General features: G+C 35.1%; 1 protein-coding gene across 1 annotated transcript; it reads right to left on the bottom strand.

The window, feature by feature from the left end:
* Positions 1-24,025, bottom strand: LOC145579154 (putative 3,4-dihydroxy-2-butanone kinase). The gene is made up of 20 exons (XM_081636419.1): positions 23,833-24,025; positions 22,871-22,944; positions 22,717-22,780; positions 19,717-19,829; positions 19,527-19,574; positions 16,630-16,701; positions 16,468-16,554; positions 14,829-15,002; positions 12,434-12,517; positions 8,039-8,094; positions 7,340-7,470; positions 7,173-7,265; positions 6,953-7,017; positions 6,005-6,148; positions 5,871-5,914; positions 4,201-4,284; positions 4,010-4,083; positions 3,829-3,941; positions 3,648-3,743; positions 1-507 (listed from the first exon to the last, which is right to left on the bottom strand). The coding sequence occupies exons 1-20, from the start codon at positions 23,870-23,872 to the stop codon at positions 382-384; spliced, it is 1,782 nt and encodes a 593-aa protein (XP_081492545.1). The 5' UTR covers positions 23,873-24,025; the 3' UTR covers positions 1-381.
* Between the last annotated feature and the right edge of the window lie 1,251 nt (positions 24,026-25,276).

Raw genomic sequence — 25,276 nt, 5'->3', positions numbered from 1 at the left:
TACTAGTATAAAATTAAATTCAATCAAGAGTGAAACACATTCTCCAAGGAAGTCCATGGATTGTAAGAGTAAAATCTGATTGATTCAAGGATACATAGAGGTAAGCAGATGAACTGATGTCAACTGCAGTTGTAATATGCACAAGATTATACATCAATTTAGCTCTGCGGCCAAAAAAGGGGGGCAAAGAAAAATCTTGGCAACAAATAAACTAGACTGTCAAGTTTGGTAAAACATCTTGACAGCTAATTCTGCTGTTCTATACCAGGAGGCAGCAGCCATAGCACCAGGATCTGGAACAGAAAATATAATATCCCAGGAAGTATAGGTTGAGTGGCCGAAAAAGGGGCAGAAAGAAAACTTCGCAACAGATGGAGTATACTATGTAGTCTGTTGAAGCTTCTTGACAGCCAAAGCTGATGCTTTATACCATGAAGCAGCAGCCATAGCACCAGGATCTGGAACAGAAGCTAGAATGTCACTGGAAATATATGTTGAGCGGCCAGCCTGCAGAAAAGTTCCACAGAATTATCAGACACATTGTAAGCAAACAAGAAAATGATGAGAACAAATAATTTAGAATGACTATTCCTTTTCCAATGTTGCACCCTATTTTTACAAGATTACTGCCATATACTCTGATATTTATTAAAGTGAAAAATCCCTCTAAAAGTCGAAAGAGTGACTACTAAATCATGATTTTGTTGCACAAAACACAGTATTAGTAGGAATAGGGAATCCAACAAGTTCAACCTCCATCAGTAAACAGAAATTTAGTAAGATAGTTCATTCACAAAAAACAACTTTTAGATTATAAGGATCATCTCTTTTCTGTTATCTATGTAATTGGGAAGGTATCTTCCCTCAGCTAACATAATCCATCAATCAATTTGGTGCCTTTCTTGCTACCTAAACAGATTCTTTCTTGGCATAGTTGCACAATACATAGCAAGTGGCTCTTTTGGAGGTTTAAGCCCATAAATATGGTCAACTCTCACCTTCTCACATGTTATTTATGTACTTACATCCTCACCACAGTGTTTTGTCAATAACATGATAAGCAGAATAGATTCTGGTTGTACGATAATTTGCCTCAAGTTACCAGTGCCCCTTTTTAAACATATTATAAACTCATCAATCTGGAAGGCTTGAAAAACATTACAAGGTTTCAAATTTAAAAATTAAGTTTCTCTAGTGTAAACACTACTCACATGTCCATATGCAGCACATAAAATGAACCAAAAGAAAAATCATGAACCAGCAGCTCAAATTGATGACCCTATCCTTCTTACCTTCTAATTTAAAACCGTTTATCATGTGAAAAGAGGAGAAAAAATGGAGAGCTAAATAGGGGTTAAAAAAAAATGTGTTTTCCTTTTTTTGAAACAAGGAAATCACTTCACTATCTCGGCTTTTACCCATCAATTTTTAATTGTCCTTGTATTGTAGAAGAATCAACCTTGACTAGTTCCAATTCTTGGACAGGATACAGTACCTCTTCAACATAAATAACCATGCTCAAAACTGTATTTATTTGCCTTTTCTCCTCTATCCTTTCTTTCCCCATCTATCTCAAGCAAGAGCCTCACTGCCACTATCCTATTGGCAAGGCAATGGTAACCAACTAAGTCCTCATCCTCTTCATAAAGATTCATGACTTAAAATCCCACCTCTTCCCTAATGCACTTCGGTTCTCATCCTTTATTACAGCTACCAAAAATTGGCCATCAGTGGGCAACAACAAATCCACTCAAGTATAGAAAAAGCACCCACACTCAATTTGTAAATAATGCTTTTCATGCAAGAATAAACCCTAGATCTGATCTGTATGAAGAAAGTTCCCATTGGTTGGCTAGACAAAAGAAGATGACCACATTGACCAGTACCCGTATGACTCCTTCAAGTGTCTGAACTGTACTTGCACCACTTAGCTTTTATCCCAAATCAGATCAAATCAACAAATGATAAACCCAGTTTTAATGTGTTCGTGTAACATAAGTAATATAGAATCCTCCTGAAAGTAAACAAAACAAGCCCCTCAACTAACCAAGAAAAAAAAGGCAAGAGTACTGCAAAGATGCCCAAAACACTGCAGTAAAATGGTTTCACTCAGTTTTATTAATTATTATTTATGGGAATACATTTAGTCACATTGAGCCATGTACCACTTTTGCACATTCATATTACCCAAAAAAGTTAAATTGTTTTTACATAACTATAAAAGGCAAACAAGGTATTTGATGAATTTTATCTCAAGTAAACCCAAATACAAGGTCTGATGATGGCCGACTTTCAACATGTGTGGTCTACACAACCGCATAATGCCCTGACAATTGGGTGCCCGTGATATTAGACAATGGTTTTCATGAAAAAATAATATTTAAAAAATATTCATACATGATCATATACAAGCTTGCATACAGAATTATTTTGAACTCAGATATCTCTAAATCTATGGTACATTGGTACTGTTCTTAAACATCATAATGAGCAATTCAGTCCACTATCTTACAGAACCTAAATTATGCACCACAAACTTTTTATTTTTCTTTTAAAGACCCCATAATGTCTATGAAATTAGTAGATTATATAATTTGCAAAGTCAAATGGACTTCACAAAACTAGATGTTAATGTAGAGTCAAACGGACCTATAAACTAAAACCAAATGATCAAACAGACCAAACATTGAACCAAATAATCACTAGGTTGTGTATGAATCTCACAAACTCTCAAGAGTTATATCAAAAAACTTTAAAACTATAAATCTCAATCACTCACAAACAAAATAACATATAAGTCTCTTTTTATAAGCAATATAATTCTAGATAATCTAACAAAAAATTCTAAATCATGTAGAAAATAAATAGTCAAAAACTTAATTAGATTAGGAACCTAACAATAATTAAATACATCTTATTTTTTTCTTCAAGTAAACTCCAATTCTATTGCAACATTTAAGGGGTTAATAGTCAGATTCCTAATACAACATCTAAATACATGACTTATCTTAATGAAGTTGAATTCAAGCCCAATAGCTATTTTACACACCAAACATCTTTAGCTATCTTACCACTCTCACATCTACATATATCACAATTATCTCAAAAATGATGTTGACTTTAATTCTTGACCAATGCTACTTAAATAAAATAAAACAATAGACTTTTTACAATATAAAAAGTCAAGGATCAAGTTATTAAATTCAATTCCATAAATATTACTCCGTCCGTTCAAAAATTGGTTGAACAATTTCAGCTATAATTTGCCCCACAATATTTTGAACGCGCCCTTTTGGTATGATCATAGCAATTATCTATTATTTCTCACGTTTCTTTAAAGTTCACTAACTCCTTTTCAGGCCCACTTTTTCCGTTAGATTAACCATAGAAATACCCCACTAAATTTCATCAAATAGATTTTTCAGTTTAAATAATACTTGATAACCTAACAGCAACTATGATCAACTATGTGTAGTGATAAAAGTTTGAAATAATGTGAGACAGAGGAAATAAAAATTGAAAGATTTATAATAAAATATCTCTTCTTTTTTCTGGCATTTAAATATTATAAGTACAAAACCTCTAGAATTTTTAAACAACCCTGGTGTGATTAAGGTTTAAAAGATCAAGCCATTTGAGAAAACAACCTGTGCAGGCATGTCCTTAGTAGACATTGCACCACTAATAGCAGCTTCAGATGAGAGAACAAAAGCATCGATAGGATCATCCCCAGCATTTAGTCTCTGCATGTAATGACAGAACATTAGTTCAGCAGGGAAGGATCTAACTTTAATGGTTCAAAGAGAACACATTCAATAGAAACCCAACCTCTTGAAGTAATTCTGAAGCTGGAATAAGAGCATCTAATAGTGTGCGGTAGCCAGCACTCGCCCCTCCATACTTACTCACAGCAGCGATAGCAGCCTGAAGTGCCGACGCCCCTAATAAATAGCAGTTGTTAATGAACTCATATCTATGATTGACATATTTAAACAGATTTCAATCTTACATTCTTTAGATGTAACTCTGCCCTGGTTGGTAGACTTCAATTCAGCATATGCTGCCTTGAAGAGGATGTCATATCTGTTTCAAAAATAAAGCTCAAGTCTCAGTGCTTAGAGAGACCAAGAAAACAAAAAACAAACACGAACTTGTCGCATGTTATAAAGGGAAGCTAAGTAGAAGGGAAAACTACCATACATTATACCACTTGTCCCTCCCATGACCCTTCTGATAGAAGATCCAATCTCCTTTACAGTCTCTGTTACATCATTCAAAGGATAACTAGATAAAAATAAAAAATATATAAAAAGTCAGAATTTGCGAAAAATTCTTATAAACTATTCATGGTAAGAGTTTTTATTAATAACATGTTACATTCAAAAGAGAAAGGACCAAAGGCCCACTGAATTTTTGGAGGAAGTACGTAAATGATATGCATTGGCTTAAAGAACTACTAGGAATAAAGAGTTGATACAGTTACAAAAACAAAAAAAAAAAAAAAAAAAAAAAAAAAAGGAAAAGAGAAAAGAAAAACAAAACAAAAATAAGTCAATAAAAAATCACAACGCACTATCTTATACTGTTGCTACTCTGCTAGCACATAGAACTCCTATCAGCTATGAAACTCAGGCTAAGAAAAGTGTAAGAATCAATAATATAGCAAGAATCTGTGATTAAATATACTGGGGATAAGGCAGCATGAACCAAATTAGGATCTAGAATTATGCAGGGACATCATAGGACATCATCAAAGATTTATTTATTTATTTTAATCACTAGTTAAAATTGATCTATTAGTCAAGATTCAGAGAATCTGAAAATTTCTTCCAGGAATTTATGTCCTTTATTATAATATGTTTCTTTGCTTATTTTATATATGTACATTTTTATCAAATACTCAATCAAAATAAAATATAGATGAATAATTAAATTGACCAAATCAATATAACCATCTATTAATGCATTTAGAGAGAAAATTTGAACTAAAACGGCCACTTTACCAAATAAGAAAATAGACCTGTTCTATTGTTCTCAAAACCTATGATTACATTAAATGTAACTGAGCATTGACTGATGGATTTCACTTCCAATCTGAGGCCAACTTTCCCCTCATAAATTCTTTTAAACATATATCCTACCCTAGCCTACTGGTATATGAAAAGAAAAGAGAGAAACAAAAGATTGGTTAGAAAAAAACAGATAATAAACAAAAATAATACAACACTCTCCAAGGCTTCTTGTAATCCATTGCTTGCCTGAGCTTTCTGCTATCTAACACAAGTTTGTCGTATCACTTTTCCCACAAATAATACAACACAAGTTTGTCGTATCACTTTTCCCACAATCAGCTTAAGACTAACAACTAAATTGACAGCTATAATAACCCTCATAAGTAAATGACTTTTCTCACCGATACTTCTAAGCTAAGTACCAAAACATTGACAATCAAATGCTAAGCTCATTCTTGTTGTTTCAAAATCTTACATTCTTTTGAAATCAAGATGGGAATATATGGACTTCCTTTATCTTTTATTCTTATAAGGATCACTGCAATACTAAGCAAGCTTCACTTGAAAAATTCCCCTCCCCACACCCCCCCCCCCAACAACCCACCCACCCCCTCTTCCTATCCCCATGCATAGTTGGCTTTCCTCAACAATAAATCGTAGGGTAACAACACCAAGCATAGAAGTACAAATACCAACTATCATACTGCAGCTGATTAAATCTTCCATGATAAAGGGCATCAATGAATGCATAAAACAGCAAAAAGAAATGCGAAAAATAGCAGCAGGAAAATCAAATATGAATCACTTATAGCTTCGTAACACAAAAAAGATATTTCAAGCAAGTCAAAAGTAACTTACTATTTTTTCACGTCTTCTAAAATTGCAGAAGCTCCACGAAACATCTAGAACACTCAAGTTATTAGAACTGTGTGGTGTACATCTCATAGTTGCAAGCATGTAAGATACATAGAAATTAAGAAGGAAATACATACAGTAGATCCACAATCACCATCACCAACTTTACTATCCCATTCATTAAGAGCATCCCTCATGTTGATCAATTCACTGGCTGCAGCTTCAATAGCCACCTCAAGAGTATGACCATGTTCACTTAATTCTTGTGGCCGAGTAGAGAGCTGGTGAATCAATACCACAGTCAGCTTCATTAATAGATAAATTAAAATGAGTATTTGGAAATCATGGTACATAGCTTGCTAAAATACTTTCAGTTGATAGCACTGTATGAGCTAGTGCACACTAGTGATGAACTGACGACTGCAGTTAGTTTATAACATAAGTCCATGGTGGTCAAGAATGGAACTGCCAGAGGCTCAAAGAGATTGGTTTTGCTAGGTTAAGCAGCAGTATAAGAGCCAGTGTACAGCTTGTATAGAGAAAAAAGAACACGATCTACTTTTAAAGCTGTAAAAATTTCTACCAGGTGACGTATCAACTTTGGATTACAATAGAATTATAAAACTTCCAGGTCTATAAATGCAACTTATGATCAACGGTATAGCCATCAGAGCCTCCTAGAAATCTAAAAAACATGGATAAAGCTGCATATAAATGAGCATCAGGCCACCAAAACCTGGAGGTTAGTTTAAGAAATTGGAAAAATAATACTAAAATAAAATGGATCCCAGACAGGAAAATGTGAAGACACTGACCATAATATAATTATAGACTAGAAAAAGACCATTCAAATATGACAATGTTTAAACATCTCCCTTGCTACAAATCAAATAAAATATGGAAGAACTTAAGATACAGTTCCAAAAACTCGTATATTTTAAACAGCTTCTATGAATTCCTTCCTAGAACATGACAATTGTAATTTGCCAGAAAATGGAATATATTCAAACCAACACTGACAGGAGCGTCAAGGAGGGGCCTATATCCTCAGGCACTACTCAATTTCTTAAAGAAGCATGACATACCTCACTGCACTTTAATAATGGAGATTGTGGAACTGGGACAGGAATCTTTGCAGGTGGACGGTTACCTGAAAAATAACCACATGTAATCAACTACATGGAAAGGACCTGATTTATTGATTGCCAAATCAGCTAGTGGGTTTTGACAATGATTTCTAATCAAGTAGAAGAAAATTAACAAAAGATATATCTCTGTCTTTATCTTAAAGTTCGAACCACTTACCATCCACACCAACAGGCCAAGCTGGAGCCTTTGTTGGAGCATCTAGTCGTTGCAGAATTCCTTCATCAACCTTCATGACAGTAATTGACAATCCTGACAGCATTGAAAAAATCAACCACAAAAGAATTACCCAAATAAAATACTCCTTTGCTTCAATAGGACCCTACCTGCCATGTCAAGGGAAGTCATAAAAGAACCAGTATACACTCGATCAACAGCAAGTCCATGTTCCAACTGCAACCTAGGAACAGCTTTTCCTGCAGCGACCATCAGTTCCATCACAGGAGTGGCACCCAACCTGTGACATAAAGAACAGTTTCACAAAATGTAATGCAACAGCAACAAAAATAATATGATAACATCATCAATGCTTTCAAAACATTAAACGAGTGTTCCTGTCTCCGTGAAGTAGACCAAATCTAGAAAGCAATATGCAAGGGACTAGCTATCATAAATGTGACAAGCACAATGAGGTTCCACGTTAAACAAACCTCTCAGCAGATATCTCTATAATAGAGTTAATTAGGATAGTACTCATTTATTCACAGATTAATAAAAGAAGAATAAGTCACGCTAAAATTGTCTTAACAAGAAATGTATCAAATCATTATAACTTTTTAACAAATAAAATAAAATCCACACCACATGCCCCTAGTAGATCAGTAACATTGTCTGAAAGGTGGACATTCCCACGCTCCTCTTAACTAGTATTTTCGTGAAAATTCGTTCATTAAGATAGAAAGAACAAAGACTTATACATGGCATATCAAAATCTATCAATACCCAAATTTTTATTGAGATTGTAGATGACATATACAGCACAAACTGTTAAAACACTTCAAACCACCAAAGGCCCATGAACCTACCCGTTAATCATGAGGACTACATTATTTCCGCGTTCAATAGGCACGTAATTAGTTTCCTGCAATGAAAAGTCTATGATGAGGCAAGATACAATATGCAGGAAAAGTTACAATAAACAGACCCACCACAAGTTTGAAGCCAAATACCATATGAAGGTAATCATTTCATTGAGCTTCTACAGGGCTTCCCCAAAGTGATAGGTAAAGTGAAATAAAATGATAATAACTGAATTCCAAGACCAATGAACATGTTCTACACAAATTTATCAAACAATATCTTAAAACTACTAACAAAAGACTAATGCATCACCTTAGAAAGAAATCAGAAGCAAAGTGTCACTAGGATAAGTGGTTAAAAAAAGGGGAAAAATATACGTGTTCCCCGTTTTTTGAAGCTCCGTAAGGAAGAATCACTTAAAAATCCCACTTACAGGCATAAGAATTTTAGATAACCAGGCAGAGACAATTAAAAGAGAATGATAACATTTTTCTCAAAATCAAATGGACCACCCACATAGGCAAAAACACATCACACCCTACAAGATACTAGTCACTAGTCAGCTCTCCCACAACCCATTTGATGAAAGTTGCACATACTCAGGTTTTTTCTTTTCTTTTTTTAAGCTTTTTTTATATGTGATGAATGAAAATTGTGATTATATAATTCTCAGAAGAATGTGCTGTCCTCAGTAAACAGCAAAAAGTTACAAAGACCCAGTTTCTCTAAATCTCTGAAATTAAGTAACTCTCAATCTCTCATAGCCCAATAAGGTACTTCGTACATGATTGAGAGGACCAGAAAAGATATGCAAATCTTATTCCAATGTCCAACGAGAAATAACAAACTTAGATTTCTAATTTTGATCCATCTAATTAAGAAAAAAAAAAATTGATAATAAACAATTTAAGGTGAATTTTTCCAGTCAAGTAATTTTTAAAATTCCCCATCAGCCTTAGCAAACAGACACACAATAAGTAATTTTACCCTACACTTCCCAAATGCATCTGTGTATCCCAGCCAGATATTACAAATTCACCACTAAGACTGGTAGGACTTGATCTGAACTTTTTTGCTCATTCTTAAGTTATTCCCCAGACCTTATCCCCCGTCTATTACCTCAGCCTTCTAAGCAACCAAGGCAAGCTTTTCAAAACCAAACTCGTTGTACCACCAAATGCCAAAGGTTACAAAACAAATATGCAGCAGCTCCAAAACAGTGAAAGTGAAAACCCAGCACTCCCCATACACATCAACAAGCCTTCACCAGACATTACATTCCACCTAAGCATATCTAGCTAATGCCAAAGTCAAACAAAGCTCTCACCATAAGAGTAACTTTAGCCTTCCAAGTAAAAATGCAAATTGTGAAAGGGGGGAAATCCAGGGCATATTTTAGCAATGCAAGAATAATCTTAAAACAAAGCTTCTTCATGAATCACCCACTCACCTTCCAACAAAAAGATGGGACAGAACCTTGAAACAAGCTATGCACTCCAAAACTTAGAAAAATTCACCATGTACCCTAATTTATTTCTTCCGTTCTTTATTAGTTGACCCATTTCATTTTGGCGAGTATATTAAGGAAGGAAGTAAGATATATTTAAAAACTAAATTGCCCTCCACTTTACTCCCTCACATTATCATTACCCCACTGCTTTTTTTACTCCTGGACCAAATGTGGTCATCATCTTCATTGATTACTGGAGTTTCTTAATCTCTCTTCTTCTTTAACAAGAACACTCACTGCACTAAATTCCAGAAGTCGTATAGATTAAATATTCAAAATAAATAAAAAAATCTCAATCAACTAAATTAAACTATAAAGTTCACAGTTATAACATCAATAAAACATTGATTATAATTGTTAATATGAAAATCCATTTACGGAGGAGAGAGTCAAAAAAATATAAAGAAGCTCAAGACTTAACAATGGCTACCACTATTATTCAAGCAAATCCTTTGATTTTTTTTCTCAAATATTTCCATAATGCTTCAATTATTAATAACTGTATAAAATCGGAAACCTTTTTTCATGAATGATTTTTGGCTTCTTTATAATGAGTGGCGAAGGTGCAGATGAGATGGATATGTAAAAAAAAAAAAAATGAGAAATTCTTTCCATTAATTTGCATATAATTGAGGGCGATGATGTTTTATAATTTATACGGAGTAAATTTCAATCATAGTTGTTTGATAATTTTGGAGAGAGAAAAACCATAGGGAGTAATGAACTATGTAACTTGGACTTGAGTACCCATGTCCGACACGGATACGTGTCCAAGTGACCGACCCGGCTATTTATTGAAAAATTTCAATGATTTTGAACTAAAATGAAGTGTCCAAGTGTCCCACCCATGTCCGAGTGTCAAGAGTCCGACACAGGTACGTGAGGTGAAATGAAGAGTTCGAGTAACATAGGTAATGAATTGATGAAAGAAGCATAGAAGAGAAAGAGTGAGTATGGAGGAGAGGGGGAGGACTGTTTATTTCATTTGGGACAAAGGAGAGAGATGGGCACGAACCGTGTACGGAGGAGAGAGGATAGAGAAGTGTATATTATCAGGGATGAGAAAGAAGGGTATAATACCATCTCCAATGGTGAGACTTGCAGGAAGTTTTTTTAGGAGAGAGTATTTTTTGCAAAGGATACCAATAAGTTGGTATCTAAACATAGCAACTCCAAATGAAAGTTGCTAAGTTCAGATCTTCCACTTTGAGTCTCATTTGACAAAAAGTGTGGGCCCTTTATCAATATTATAATATATTTATAATTTATTTAAGTTTTATTTTTTTTTTGAAAAACTTATAATATGGACTTGGTGGGTCATAAATTGAAAGTGACATTAGTATACTTTACATAGTCACACCATTGGAAAATTAGACTTCACATGAGTTGTTAATTTGAGAAGTGGGTTGGGTATCACAATTGAAGGCAAAAAACAACTCATTTTGTATTTCAATACTCAAAGTTGAGTCTCACCAATGGAAATGTTCTAATTGTCATCTTACAATACAAAACTTACCCAAAAAGAAAACGTGTCAACTAAACAAAAATTTCCAAAAAAGAATACATGTCAACTAAAAAAACAGAGGTAGTATGTAATTCCCAAATTACACTCACACAATGACTCCATTTAACTCCCATTGAATTATTGTGAAATTTGTTTATAATCTATTGGATACCCCAATATTAACCATGTTTATGAATTTTATGCTCCTATACTACATCTCAATACCATTTATAAGTACTCTCTTTTTTTATTTTTTAATTTGTCCTATTTGCTTTTTACATAGTTTTCAAAGCAATATTATACTTTAATATAATAAAACATCATTCTAAAAAATCATAAAAAATACAAGATTAAAAGCCAAAAATAAAAATTAATCTAACAAGATCACACATATTTATATTTTGAAGTACTAAAAACTCAATTGAATATTACATTCCACTTGCATTGGAATCTCGAAGATAAAAATGAACTAAATTACTAAAAGAAAGAAAAAAAAAAAAAAAAAAAAAAAAAAAAAAAGAAAACAGAGGTCTTATTATGTTACTTTGACACAGCCATTTTTGGCTCATACTCGAGTCAACCCGATGCGACAAGGATCCAGGATTCCGTACCGGATCCGCAGAGAGAGGGAAAACTAAAGACGCCAATTGGCTTACCGATGCTTACTTATTCATATTGGATCAATTATATCAAGGAGGAGCAATAATTTAGGATTTCAAAATTGGTACGTTTGTTAAATGTAAAATACCGAACATAAATATACATTTTTGGCGCCAATCAAGGAAGCCACGCTGGTCTTATAATCTTCTCTGTTATGTTTTTTCCCCTCTTTTGAAACAATCTTCTCTCATTTTAAGATTGATGTACGTCTGCAAATGTTAGTTGACTTCTATTTCCTATTTTCCCATCCCCCATTCCCATCCCGTGTTAGGATAGGGTCCCCGTGTATTTAAATTTCAGTTTGTCGGGTCCGACACTCAGATCCACTCTGACACATGTACCCAAGTCCGAGTAACCCTGGTGGTGCCCATTTAAAAACAGAGGGTTATAGCCAAATAAGCTCTCACGTTATGATGCAAAATTTCACCCATAAAATTACAAAAAGCCAAGTTTAGCTAATCCTATAAAGATTCAACAAAAAGAAGAGAAACAAAAGGTTATCGAAATTCCATATTTTTTTTCTCCCTGTAGTTCCGTACTTAATCTGGCATTGACAAAGTAGTCAGAAATTAGAGGTCAGGAGCAATAATTGCATCATGTGTCACGACAATTCAACAAAAAAAATAAAATAAAATTAATAAAAAAAAGGAGGTTGATCACCCATGGGGCCATGGCCATAAGAAAGAGAGAATTGAAGCTTAAACATTTCCATTTGCAGAGACGTACCACTGATAATATTTGCATAAGAACATGAGCAACAACCACATCGACAGGTTGCAAATCAGCCACAGCAGCACCAGGTTCTCCATGCTGTAAAAACCATAAAACTAGCTTAGTGAGTATTCAAAATAGATAAGATTTCGTATTGCCTTACTTTTTACTAAATATTAAATTTGTATGAGACAAAAAGAATGATAAGCCAGCATATTGATAATATCAGCAATTCAGTACAAAATATTTTCAGCCAAAGGAGCCCGCCAAGACATAAGCACATAACAGTAACAACTAATAAACCTAAGCTTTCTGCTGTATATTTTTTTAATATTGTAGTCCACCAAGGAATAGGAAACATCATTAATAGCCAAGTAAGTATTTCCCATAGAGATGTCAATAACTTACCCAACCCAAGAACAACCCAATAAAAACTGAAGTGGACAAAGCATGTTTGGGCTATAGCTCAACAGCAAGAGAATTTATGGGGGAAATGGGTTAATTCTACCTGAGGACTCAAAATTGGTTGGATTATCAGCCTAGTAAAGATACAAGCTGGTACTGGAAGCAAATCTGTGCAATCAATCAAGGAGAAAAATGAAGAATGTAATGGACTGTCATAACAAGATCAGCAATATGTATGAAGTTTTCAGGCCTCATCTCCCAAGGTGCAGCTGTATAAAAAGGCTCTAGGCACACCAAAGCGTTTCGAAGTACCTTGGCTTGTTTGGGAGAAAGAGGTAGCTCATAAGCATAAGTTTATAGCTTGGCTTGCTGTTCAGAGCAGACTCAAAACAAGGGATAGAGTACTTAAAATTTGGGGCTGATAATGATGGGCATTGCCTATTATGTGAGGATAGTGAGGAAAACCATGAGCACTATTTTAAAAAAGGAAAAATGGAAAACAATAATCCCACCTTTGCCTTGTCTTCTGAAAACAATCCCACCTTCATTTAATTTAGAAATAATCCCACCTTTGACCCCCATCTTCTTTTAACGGTCCTTTTAACCTACAACCTGTTTTACAGGTTATTTTTATTTTTTTAAAATTTTTGTTTGCTCTTTTTTCTTTAATCTCTCTCCTCTCTAACCACACTGACACCACCACCTCCACTATTGACACCTTAGAACACCTCCCCACCCTCTTCTTCCTACCAGTGCCCACCATTCCCACCCCCAAAAAAACCCACGCCTAGTCAACCACAACAACCCCACGCATCCAATCCGCATCACACACCAACTCATCTCCTCACTAATATTCGTCACCCCTTTGCTACGACCACCACCAACAATGCTCCCTTGTGCAACCCACTACTCCTTCCTGGATGCATAAATACCAAGCAGCCCTAAGTTGCTGCTGCACTCTACTCATCCACTATCAAATCACTCAAAATTAAATTTATCATACAATTCATCCAAAATAAACTTTTTAGTTGTTGAGATAATTTAGAATAATTGAAGGAAAAAGCTCCAAAAATATATACGAAGTATAATTTTTTTTTTGATAATTAGGGTTAACTTGCTCGTGTTATGGGGGATGTTTTGGGATTTTAGTGCTGTTGGTTTGTTGTTGGCGTGAGACGAGGTGGTTTGATGGTGGTTGTCAATTTGTGGGGCAGCGTTGGTACGGTGTTTCTTTGGAAGAGGATGGTAGCTGGGAAGCCATAGAAGGAGGCGGGGAAAGGGAGAGGGCAAAAGGAGTTTTTTTTTTTTTAAAATAATTTTACCAATAAAAAAATCGACACGTGACATGTTACCCTCTCTAACAGGTTACCAACCCATCAAAACCGATCATGTTCTGTTAATAGAAGATTGATGTCAAAGGTGGGATTATTTTCGGAATATTCAAAGCTGGGATTGTTTTGAGAAGACCGGACAAAGGTGGGATTATTAGTTTCAATTTCCCGAAAGTATGAAAGTAGATGATGTGGTTTCAGAGCCAACTGAAGAGTTTGACAAGAGCTATCAGAGCTGCTAGAAGAATGAAATCAGGATTTCAGATGTCTTTTCAAAGCTTGAGGAATGTAGCATCCTTGGATTTAAGAATTTTGTCCTTGTATATCAAACCTAAATTTCTTTGTATGATTTCGAAGAAATGAAGTAGGGAAAAAAGGAGGTGGTTGGAATAGCTAAATGTTAAGCTTTTTGCTGTTTTAGGCTTTTGCCAGGGAAAGAAACACGAAATGACTCAAATAAGCTAGATCTCGCCTTCAATCTGCATGGACACACTATACCTTGCATAACTATTTCATAGTAGACCCAACCCGAGATCGGCCCACAGACCCGATTTGAAAGCTCTTCTTTTCAAATAAGAATATCAAAGAAGTAAGGTGCACACCATAATTAAGCCAAAACAAAGCACACATAGCCACGTAACAGCAGCACTACACAATTTCAAGTATTGGCTTACTATTCCTAGACCAAGCTCCATTTTTCCAGGGCCCAAACGGTCTGATGTGACTTGACCAGGAAGGGTGCACACAGATAATGCAACACCCATAGTTCCAACCATTTCAGATGCTCTTCTAGCTTCAGCTGTAACTTCAGTAAGGGAGCAACCATCAGCAGCTGCCGCTCCAGCAACCTACACCAGGTAGGTATCAAAACAAATAAAATAAAATAAAAGTTAATTTGGGTTTTCTAATCAGCGAAACCTGGCTATATAACGCCACGACAAAAATCACATCTTTCTCTCCGTGTTATCCATTATGTAATGGTGACTCGCCGTGCATTAGAACGTTTTTTTAATCCGTTACATCCATTCTTTTGTTTAAATTGACAAAAAAATATTTTAGTAATTATTTATATAGTCTATACATAATATTTTGTAATTTTTTGTTCGCAAATATGTTACACTTTTATATTGATAAATTAGGTTATAATATGTTCAAAGAAAACTTTGTCAATTTATATATGTAAACATAACTTAACCCAATGCTGTGAATTTTTTCACGCGTTTGCCGCGGTCCGTTTTATTATTTCTTCACAAGCCGTTTAAGCAAAAATGCATCCATTCTCCAAACACCTAATCACGTAAGGATATTAAAGAAGACATCCAATCTCAAGTATCTTATCATTCCTTTCTAAACAGAGCACCTATAAAATAGCAAAACATGCACATTGCCACATAGTTTGTGTACCTCACACCTTTTCCAAGTCCTCAATACTTCTCTTGAAAAAGATAAAAAGAAAGAGGGAAAAGCCAACTAATTCTACCTTAATAAAAAGCATCATCCAAAGTAAAAATAAATAATTTCATAATCTTTCATTGATGCAATAAATGGCCAACAATCCTGCAAATTCTCACACATAGAATTCTCCAAACTAGCAACCTAAGCAGAAACTTTGACTAGCTTCTAAATCTTAGCCTTCAATAAAGTCGGAGACAGGACAAGGCTGCAAATCAGGACAATATGTGCGTGGCTACAGAAAGAACGACAGTACTGGAATCAGAAGCCTGCCAAATTTTCTAAATTTAACATAGAATTTGCTAATTACAAGGCTGAAAAACAAACAATCTCTCCCTGGTAGAGGGGGTCCTTCTACCGGGGTTAGTTGGGCCCAGCCCCCTGCAAATGATTTTGATCTACTAGTTAATAAACTTAAATAACCATATTTTACTTATAAAATGTTGCTGCATAATTATTAATTTTGACCAAGTGTTAAGAGATTCAACTCTTAGCCCCTCTCATTTTAGGCCAAGACCCAACAATGCTCCCTGGTCTAGTTACTCCTAAGTCTTGCTATTTTCAGGTGTGCCACTATGGCAATATTTTGACTATTGGATCATACATTTCCTATCCCTGTTACATCCAGTCCATGCGACATAATTACTCTATGTTCAAAAATCCCTACACATCATAGCATATAAGTTCCATTCTTGTCATTTTCAATGTTGCATTCATGTTTAATGTCAATTTGACGGTTATACAGCATTATGAGCCTTATAAAAGTGGTAAAGAAGGTACTACTAGAGAATACAACAGAACCCTTATGGGTGTAAAAGTGACTCCCAACAAGTGCACAATCAGGAGAAACTCAGAAACAACCTTATGGACGAAAATAGTTCCCGCCAAACCTCGACGTCCAGCTATCCCTCTAGGAGGTAAAGCACAATCATCTCCTACAATGACCATCTACAAAGAAATAGTATAATCTATCAGATAATTCTTGTTAAAATATTACATATACAAGAAAAATTAGTCATATACCTCGACTTTGTAACCTTCAGATTTTGCTTGTTCAGCTGCCAAACCAAAATTAAGGCGATCCCCTGTGTAATTCTGTTATAAGAATATAATGTTAGATACTCACAATCAGACCTTTTAGGTGAAGATGTGTCCATCTAAGAGACAACCATACAACGGAGTGAATGAGGAAACATTAAATGTGGTGCTCATACTATTCGGCAACTAAATCAATGCAGGTTAGCAATATGTTATTTATCCACTCAAACTCAAGATCCTCCACCATTCTCAGTACTTCTTTCTTCTTCTTCTCCATAATAAACTATTTTACAGCCAAAACAAAAACATTGAGCCCTCTCGCTACCGTCAGATCAGCAGTCAGTTTCTGTCAGACCTAGCAAGCGTCATTACTACAACAAGGTAGGGAATAATCAAAGTTAGAAATCTTGCTTAACTTATTGTGATACAGTGCTCAAGATGCAAGCAACTCTTCCAATGATTTTTTTTTTCCAGAATGAGAAAATTTTTACCAATTAGACGTCGCAGAGATAGAGGTCTAGTACTCTACCATAATAGATAACAATCAATTACAGGCATACAGCATTGACCTTTTCTACATACATTAGCATTAGAGGTGGAAATCGTGCCAGGCTATGCCTGCTCGGGCTAGGATCGGACAGCCTAGCAGGTCGGGCTGGGCCGGGCCATCAAATTGCACACCTCAGCCCATGGCATGGCGGGCCAGCCCTTCAATTTTTTAAAAAAAATCGATATGTTGTTTAAATAACTTTATTATTTATATTATTTATATATTTAGTATTTAAAGTTCATTATATTATTATGGTTATTTTTATTATTTATGTTCTTTTTATTATCAATCCCTCCATGTTTTAATAAGTGTTACACTTTGACCGCCACATAGTTTTTAGATAATTTAATTGGCTAAAATAAAATAAGAAGTACATGGAATATTTGGAGTATTAAAAAATTGAAAAAGAAATATAGTAGGGTTTAAAATTTATTGAAAAGTAATGAATGTGAGGAAAAAAAAATAGTAATGAGTTTGGGTGGAGACCATGAGATGAGAGAGATGAAACATTAATATGTAGTTTTTTGTGAAAAAATAAATAAAAAATAAATAAAAAATAAAAAAAAAAAAGTGTAATACTTATTAAAAACACGACCGCATTTGGTTTATTTGCACAAGCTACTAACATAATGTTTAAGTTTTCGGGTAGTGAATCATCGTCTAGGAAAACACAAAGCGATGTTTTGGAGTTGCAACTGTACTTAAGTTACGACTTCATGAAAGGCATGGACGAAGAAGAAACACGGCCTCGACATCCTCGATTGGTGAAAAGCACAAAGCACAAAACATCCAATTTTGGCGGTAATGGCACATGATAATTTCGCTATACAAGTCTCCTCTTTTACCTCCGAAGAGCTTTTACTGTGTCAAAGGGTTTTAGACGATAGAAGAACAAGTCTAAATCCCGAAACACTTGAAATGTGTGCGTTCAAGGATTAGTTGGATGACGAAAATCGCTTGCAAGATCGTACTTATGCACAATACGACGACGCTGATGATAGAACGTCAAGAAGAAGAAGAAGAACGTACCCAATATAATAAAATAAGTTATTTATTAATTATTGTACGATTTTTATCATTATTCTTCCATTAGATTGGAATGTTGTTGATATTTTTAAGCGTTACTCTAGGGTTTGGACTTCAGTTTAATTAAACAATCTTTTAAGTAATAATAATATGAAATATGTATTCCGTAATTTTAATTAGTATACTATACTTAGATCCTTGTAAGTAGTACTCGTAAATTTTTTAAATCTATGCACGGCCCGCCACTACCCAGCCAGGCACAGCCCGCCCACCCTCTGCGGCGGCACAGCCCGGCACGATTTCCAGCTCTAGGTTGAGCCCTATAAATCTGTCTTATGTTTTGCCTTATACACTCGCACATAAAGAACTTACAGTTTATAATTTCTATCATTCCGGCCCAATCAAACCTGCTACATGCAGGATAGAGGGCTGATACCAGTCAATCAGTCATACTACAATACTCTTCTCCCTTTAAAACACCAAAGGTCACATTCTAAAATTGTAAGAGAGAATGGGCAAATAACATAAAAGCCCACTCCAAATACAGTGCTATGCATTACTACAAGAGAGCAATGTATAAAAAAGCTCAAGGCGCGCTGAAGCGATAAGGGTTATGCAGCGCCTCCATGCGCCTCTTTGAAGTGAGGCGCACTATAAAAACAGTTAAAAAATTTGGCATAAAATTGCTTCAGGTGGGCCTCATGTGCAGCTCAGGTGCGCCTCAGGCGCGTTTGGTGCGCCTTATTACAAACGCCAAGCCCAGGCCAAAAAAAAGTGCTTACCCCCTATTGCCTTGCGCCTCAACGCCTTATGCTCTCTTTTTCAAACACTGCAAGAGAGACAGTATCATACTCCTGATCATGCATGAACCAAGTTCATGGGAAACGAAAGAGATTCAGTCAGCCAACCCCACCCCAACACACATGCACACAAAAGTGGGGTAGAAGAAAGTCAAGAGTCTCAAGACAGAGAAATAGCATAATGGACCTGATTTTAGAAACAGTTTCAAATGACAATATAATTAATGGTAATTCAAATAATTGTTCAAATTACGATCATCAGTGATACCAAATGAACAATTGAATTCCCTGCAGCCTGCTTATGATGTCAGGTGACACCTTAGTAAGTGCCCCCTTGAACGGGCCTAATCTTCAGTAACGCCCCTACCTACCAGCTTTCTATTCAAGGGAAGTGGATGAATGGGATATTATTCTCAATCTCACATTTAAAATCAAAATCTTAGGCTACCTATACATCCCACGATAATAATTCAGCAAGCTGGAATGATGACAAGAAGTTTAAATACCTTGACAATTAGAAGGCATCCCTTGGGCCCAGTTACAGCTCGGATGCCCTGCAGAAAATTAAGGTATTCAACATGGTGGATATTGAGAAATAAGTAACAAACTTCTATAAATCTATATTTCTCTATGATTGCAGAAGAGAGAAAATATTTAGCTGGTGAACTACAAAACAGAAGTGAGCAAAGGTTATACTGCCAGAATTGAATCCACTGGAGGAGAGGCAAAAATATCCCCACATATAGCAGCAGTAAGCATTCCTTGACCCACAAATCCAGCATGAGCAGGCTCATGACCACTGCCACCTCCTAAAGGAAACATACATTTTAAAATAAATAGGAAAAAAACACCCCCCACAAGACTATAAGATAATAAGTTGTGCAACAAGACCAAAGTTTTTTGTTTATAAAAAAAAAAAAAAAAAAAAAAAAAAAGAATTGCATCTATATCAATATAATAAATAAATAAATAAACTTCATATCAGCCAAACCAATTCCCTGAAACTTTGGCCAGTAAGATGCCAGATGAGATAAGAAATACTCAGGCAGTTTGAAGAGGTATTCAATAGACTTTGAAGCCTTGTTCCTCAACGTGGTAAGAAGCACGCAATTGAAGGAAGTGTCCTTAATCAAGTATAATAGGATTAATTAAGAAATAATAATTTGTTTATTTTAGGGGTCGTAGTGTTTTGCTAGAAACCAACTACAGTATGTAAGTTTATTGTAAATGAGCTTAGTCCTAATTATAGCCGGATCCTAAAAGGTCACACATATAAACATGGGTTGGATCAAAAGCACGCTAAGCCTAATAGGGCTAAGTGGGAGGCAAAAGATTAGGGATTGACTTCCTATAACCTAATTTACGTTATATATTAGGGCTGGTTTTATGTATATGATAATGTTACATAACATTTGAGTAAGCAAGACAACCCTAATACTACTACTATACACGAACACGGCCACCCATACAAAGAAAGAAAATGACAATTTTCTTCCTCCTTCCGTACTAGCATATGTGGGGATCTATCTCGTGTTTGTGGACCAAGTAGAGGAATCACAATTGAGGTTCTTGATTTCCGAAGGAGGGTTATGCTAGGAATTAGAATCAAATCAGACAATCAAAGGCAAATAATAGAGAAATCGGTTAACCAAGATAGATTGTATTGATGATCAGTGAAATCCTCAATACTACTCCCTTCTTTTGAGAGGAGGAGATTCTCTCCCAAAGCTACTGCTCTCAACTTTTCTTAATGATCCTACTCCCTTTCCATCTCCTCTATTTAATACATTATTCCCCTGTAACAAACTATCAGTTTAGAATACCAAACTCCTCTCAGACTACTTAATTGCCTTTTTCCTAACAAACTTCAGTAACAGAATTATTCCACATCAGCTAGCAAGTTGCATCAAGTTGCTGCTACAGGTTTGGCCTTCCTTAGAGCATAAGTGATGTGAATATCAGGCTTGTTGCAGGTTATCAAAGGCTAGAAGTGATTACACGCAGCAAAGGTATATCTAACTCTATTATGTAATTTGTATTAATAATATCCATGAGATCCTTTTTAGATGTTTAGAAAGCGATCCTTAAATTCTGCTATCGCAGCTATTAAGCTCCTACAAAAATCACTCTTAACTCTTAAGACAGTGACAATCCAGTGACCTTACCGCTACGTCACTACCATTATTCCAGAAGGATGAAATTGAAAGTCTTACCAAATTGATGATGATTGTTGGGATAATACAACCTTTTACTACCCCCTTCTACTGTTACGTGAAAAAAAAAAATGGGCAGTTTTGTGTGGACTACAGTGCTTTGTACAAAGAGAAAGATAAGATAAGGTTGAAAAATGCTAGGGCAACTTTTTAGTTATTGCAATGTGTTCAAGCCTTATCTTAGGATTTTTGTGCTCGTATATAAGTATATTTTGACGACATCTTAAAGCCATGAAAGCTAGACCGCAGTCAGGCCAGTCACTATCTAAGAAAGAATGGCAGGGATTTATAGGCATAACAGGTTACTATCAGAAGGTTGTGCCCAATTGTACACGAATTGCTCTTTCATTGATTGAGCAATTGAAAAGGGCCTGATTTGGTTGGAGCACTGCAGCCACAAAGTCATTCGAATCTCTCAAACACGCCATGGTGGAGGCAACTGCTCTTGCCAAGCCTAATTACACAAAACTTTTTGTGTTGGAAATGAATGCTTCAAATTAAAGAGAATAAATTCAAGGAATAAAGAACATGAGTCAGAAAACATAAGTAGAGAATCTTTTATTCCTTCATTCATTTCATTCTTCCAAGAGATTGTACACCACAATTTGATTTGCTTGCATCTTCTAAAAATTTCTACCAGTTAACTACTTTTTTAGAGAAACTTCTAGCATTTAACTACCTTGTTTTCAACCACTTTATCACCATGCAACTAATTACCAAAGTACTCCATAATTTAGGCAAGAAAAAGCACCCTCTTGGGGAAGCCTACATGGCTCATCCCTGGCCATTTAGCAAAAAAGGCCTCTTAGGAGTAGGTGAAGGGTAAGGAATTCCCTACCTATTAAGTGCCCTTATTGGGGTTTGATCCCATAACCAAGTACCCACTAGATTAGGTTCTACTTCTTTTGCGACTTTTGTCTAAAAGTTCTTTTTATCTCCTTTTTGGCACATTTTTCAATGAACATTTATAAGTGTTAAAATATCCAAATACATGTTAGTAAAAATTATAAAAGTTTGATATGCTAACAGGTCACACTTTGGAAAGAATTAAAAAAATTCTTTTTAAGTGTCAATAATGTCTACATCCCAAATGATAACAACAAAAAGACATGGAGGGAGTACTTGGTAAATTAAATTATATATTTGTCATTACCTAAACAAAACTTGAAAACATTTTGATTTTTTATTTTTCCATGAGATGAATCAAATGCACAAGGACCGGATCAAACTGATAGGTTTGGGTGAGAAAACTCAACTTCAACATAAATAAAAGCAAAGACCGACTCTAATTTATTTGCTCTCATCTTCTCCATATCAAAATAAGCATGGCAGAGAGTATGACCAAGAATTTCCAGGTGTGATATTGCTCCCCTCCACCCCCACTTCCCCCATATTATTAATAAAATGAAGCTTAAAGATTGACTAATTATTTGAGAAATTGGGATCACTACATAAAATTTTAGCAAACAAACATCATTCGCACCTGATATAACAGACACATAATCGTAAGTTGAGCTTGACACATCAGCGCGCAAAACAACCTTTACCTATACAAACATAATAACAAAATGATATTATGATAAAAAGCCGAAAACCAGGGAAAAGTAATTGAATAAAGGATTAATTTGAATAAAGACCTCTGGAAAACCATCCAAATACTGCAATCCAGGGTAAGTTTCCACCAGTCCCTCGATGAATTCTGTCACCACGGCTGTGAGAAAAAAAAAATGTCAGCACTGTTTCAGTAAGAACCTACTCAACTCTTTCATAGAAGATGAATAGTAAAACCATGCCGAATCCTTAGTTAAGAGGGGTGTAATTAAGACAATGTGACAGCTAATAACGGATAGAGGAGATTAGTATTAATTCTTCAATGTACCATGGGACTCCTTAGTAGCCACTAAATTTTAAACCAACGTAATTGACTTAAGCCATCCCAAACAAATTGCATGAAACACAATCCCCACATTAGAGGACTAACGGATTTGGAAGCACTAACATTGCCAATCACCATAATATCCTAATAACGATACGACAACACGACAAAACACAGCCCCAACAAGGCACGGGTTATTTAAACTACAAAGTATGACATTCATTAATAGGTAAAAAGCATAACCATGTATCCAATAGGAATCAAAATTATATCCTAATAACGATAAGACAAAACACAGCCCCAACAAGGCACGGGTTATTTTAACTACAAAGTATGACATTCATTCATAATAGGTATAAAACATAACCATGTTTCGAATAGGAGTCGAAATACGCCCATTTGACAGTGCCAGCACTTTCAAAAGAGGAAGCTCCATATTCGATTATTTGACTATTATAGCCATTTAAAAATTATTTAAACAAAAAAAATTGATGTCAAAATAACAACTATCATCAAAAATAAGGTTTCAGTAACTGTTAACATATTAGCAGCTAATTGAACACAAAGTAACATGCAAACACTAATATATCTGGTTTGTTCATAATTTATCAACATTGTTGAAGTTTAACGATTCGCAAATTAATTGTAAGAATATAAGAAAATAGAACGAATTAAAATGTATATGAATAATTCGAGAAAATTGAATGGTTGCGAAAAACTGACCATTGGGATCATTGATGAGTTTCTTGCCTTGAAACGACATGTTAATGGCAAGTGAAGTTGATAAATTTCTAGCAATTAGAGAAGGAAGAAATCAATACGAGAAAATTTGGGAGAAATTGTTGAAAGAAATAAAAGAAATTTTGGCGAAACCTAGTTTCTGACTTTTGGTGGGAGAAACTGGAGAGAGAGAGATTTAATTCAAGTATTCAGCTTCAATAATTTATTTTTTTTTAAAACATATCGATCAATCAATAACTAATACTAAAGTAGCAATAGCTGGTATCATCTTTTTTTTAAAGTTGTACACGTGGCGTTATCTCATGAAAATATTTCCCACTTAAATGTTTTTTTTTTGAAACGAAATGCTAATTAATTTTAAATGGAATATAGCTATTATTTTGGTAATTAATTTAAAATAGGTACTTATTATTTTGGTAATTTATATCGATATTAGGCTGTTGGAGTCTTTATAGGAATTGTTAGCATAGTTAAGATGAATTAAAGTAAACTTATGAACATTTTGAACTCAAAAAAAATATGAAAACAAAATTTACAAAAATCCAAAGATAAATTACTGTGAAATCCGTGCATCGGCACGGGTGCTAACCTAGTTCATTAATAAAAAGTCATCCGTGATCTACAATGAAATTTACATACGTAGTACATAAAATTGAATCAAATTTGGGTTTCCTTCGTCAAAACTACGATTGTTGAAAAAATCTTGCAATGTAGTACATCTCTCGCACACATCGTTGGAATATACAGCTTTTTCGGAGAGATGGTGTAACAATTTATTATAGCCGTAAGGTTGATTTTCATCTGATTTGCTTGAACGCATTTGAAAACTTGACAACCGTTGCGATCCCGAACAAATCTTTAGCAATGAACTAACAATAGGGCAAAAGATGATTACCTTTTTGATAAACCCTAACACACAAACAAACCCTAGACATGAACAAACAACAACAACTTTAACAATTTCGGCCAACTTTTCCTAAGGAAAACTATAATTAAATTACAGCAACTTTTCTGGCCACGTCGTGTGGATGGGGTTAATTATTCAGGGTTTACGTGAAACAGAGGTAACTTGTAAGGGTTACTTATTCAGGGGTTACTTGTAGATAGTGATGGCAATGGATCCGTATTCGACTCAGATCCGTGGATTCATATCCGTTTTTCACAGATATGGATCTTGTAAAATTGCACCCGACAAATCCGGGTTGGATATGGATCTTGTATTAAAAAACAAAATTGGATACTAGTTTGACCCAAGTACTCATATCTGTTTAACTAACACTAGTTTGCAGGTATCGGCGTTACAAGAATGATTTAGGATCGTAGAACGTTCTGAATCATTCTCCGTCCCTATCGCTACTTTGACTTTTGTTTTCGAAACTTGCGTTTCTCCAACCTCAGTCAAAGTGGGGGCTTCTGTAGACACCCA

This window comes from Chenopodium album, chromosome 14, assembly GCF_948465745.1.
Source record: "Chenopodium album chromosome 14, dcCheAlbu1.1, whole genome shotgun sequence".
Taxonomy (NCBI): domain Eukaryota; kingdom Viridiplantae; phylum Streptophyta; class Magnoliopsida; order Caryophyllales; family Amaranthaceae; genus Chenopodium; species Chenopodium album.
The sequence above is the reverse complement of the archived record's forward strand: the minus strand, read 5'-3'. Positions and strand labels throughout refer to the sequence as shown.

Excerpts from the sequence above, each read along its gene's own strand:
- LOC145579154 (XM_081636419.1), bottom strand. The coding sequence starts at position 23,872 with ATGTCGTTTCAAGGCAAGAAACTCATCAATGATCCCAATG. Across the intron at positions 22,945-23,832 it reads ACTCATCAATGATCCCAATG|CCGTGGTGACAGAATTCATC; the intron begins GTCAGTTTTTCG and ends TTTTTCTCACAG. Across the intron at positions 7,266-7,339 it reads GACTTCCCTTGACATGGCAG|GATTGTCAATTACTGTCATG; the intron begins GTAGGGTCCTAT and ends CAATGCTGTCAG.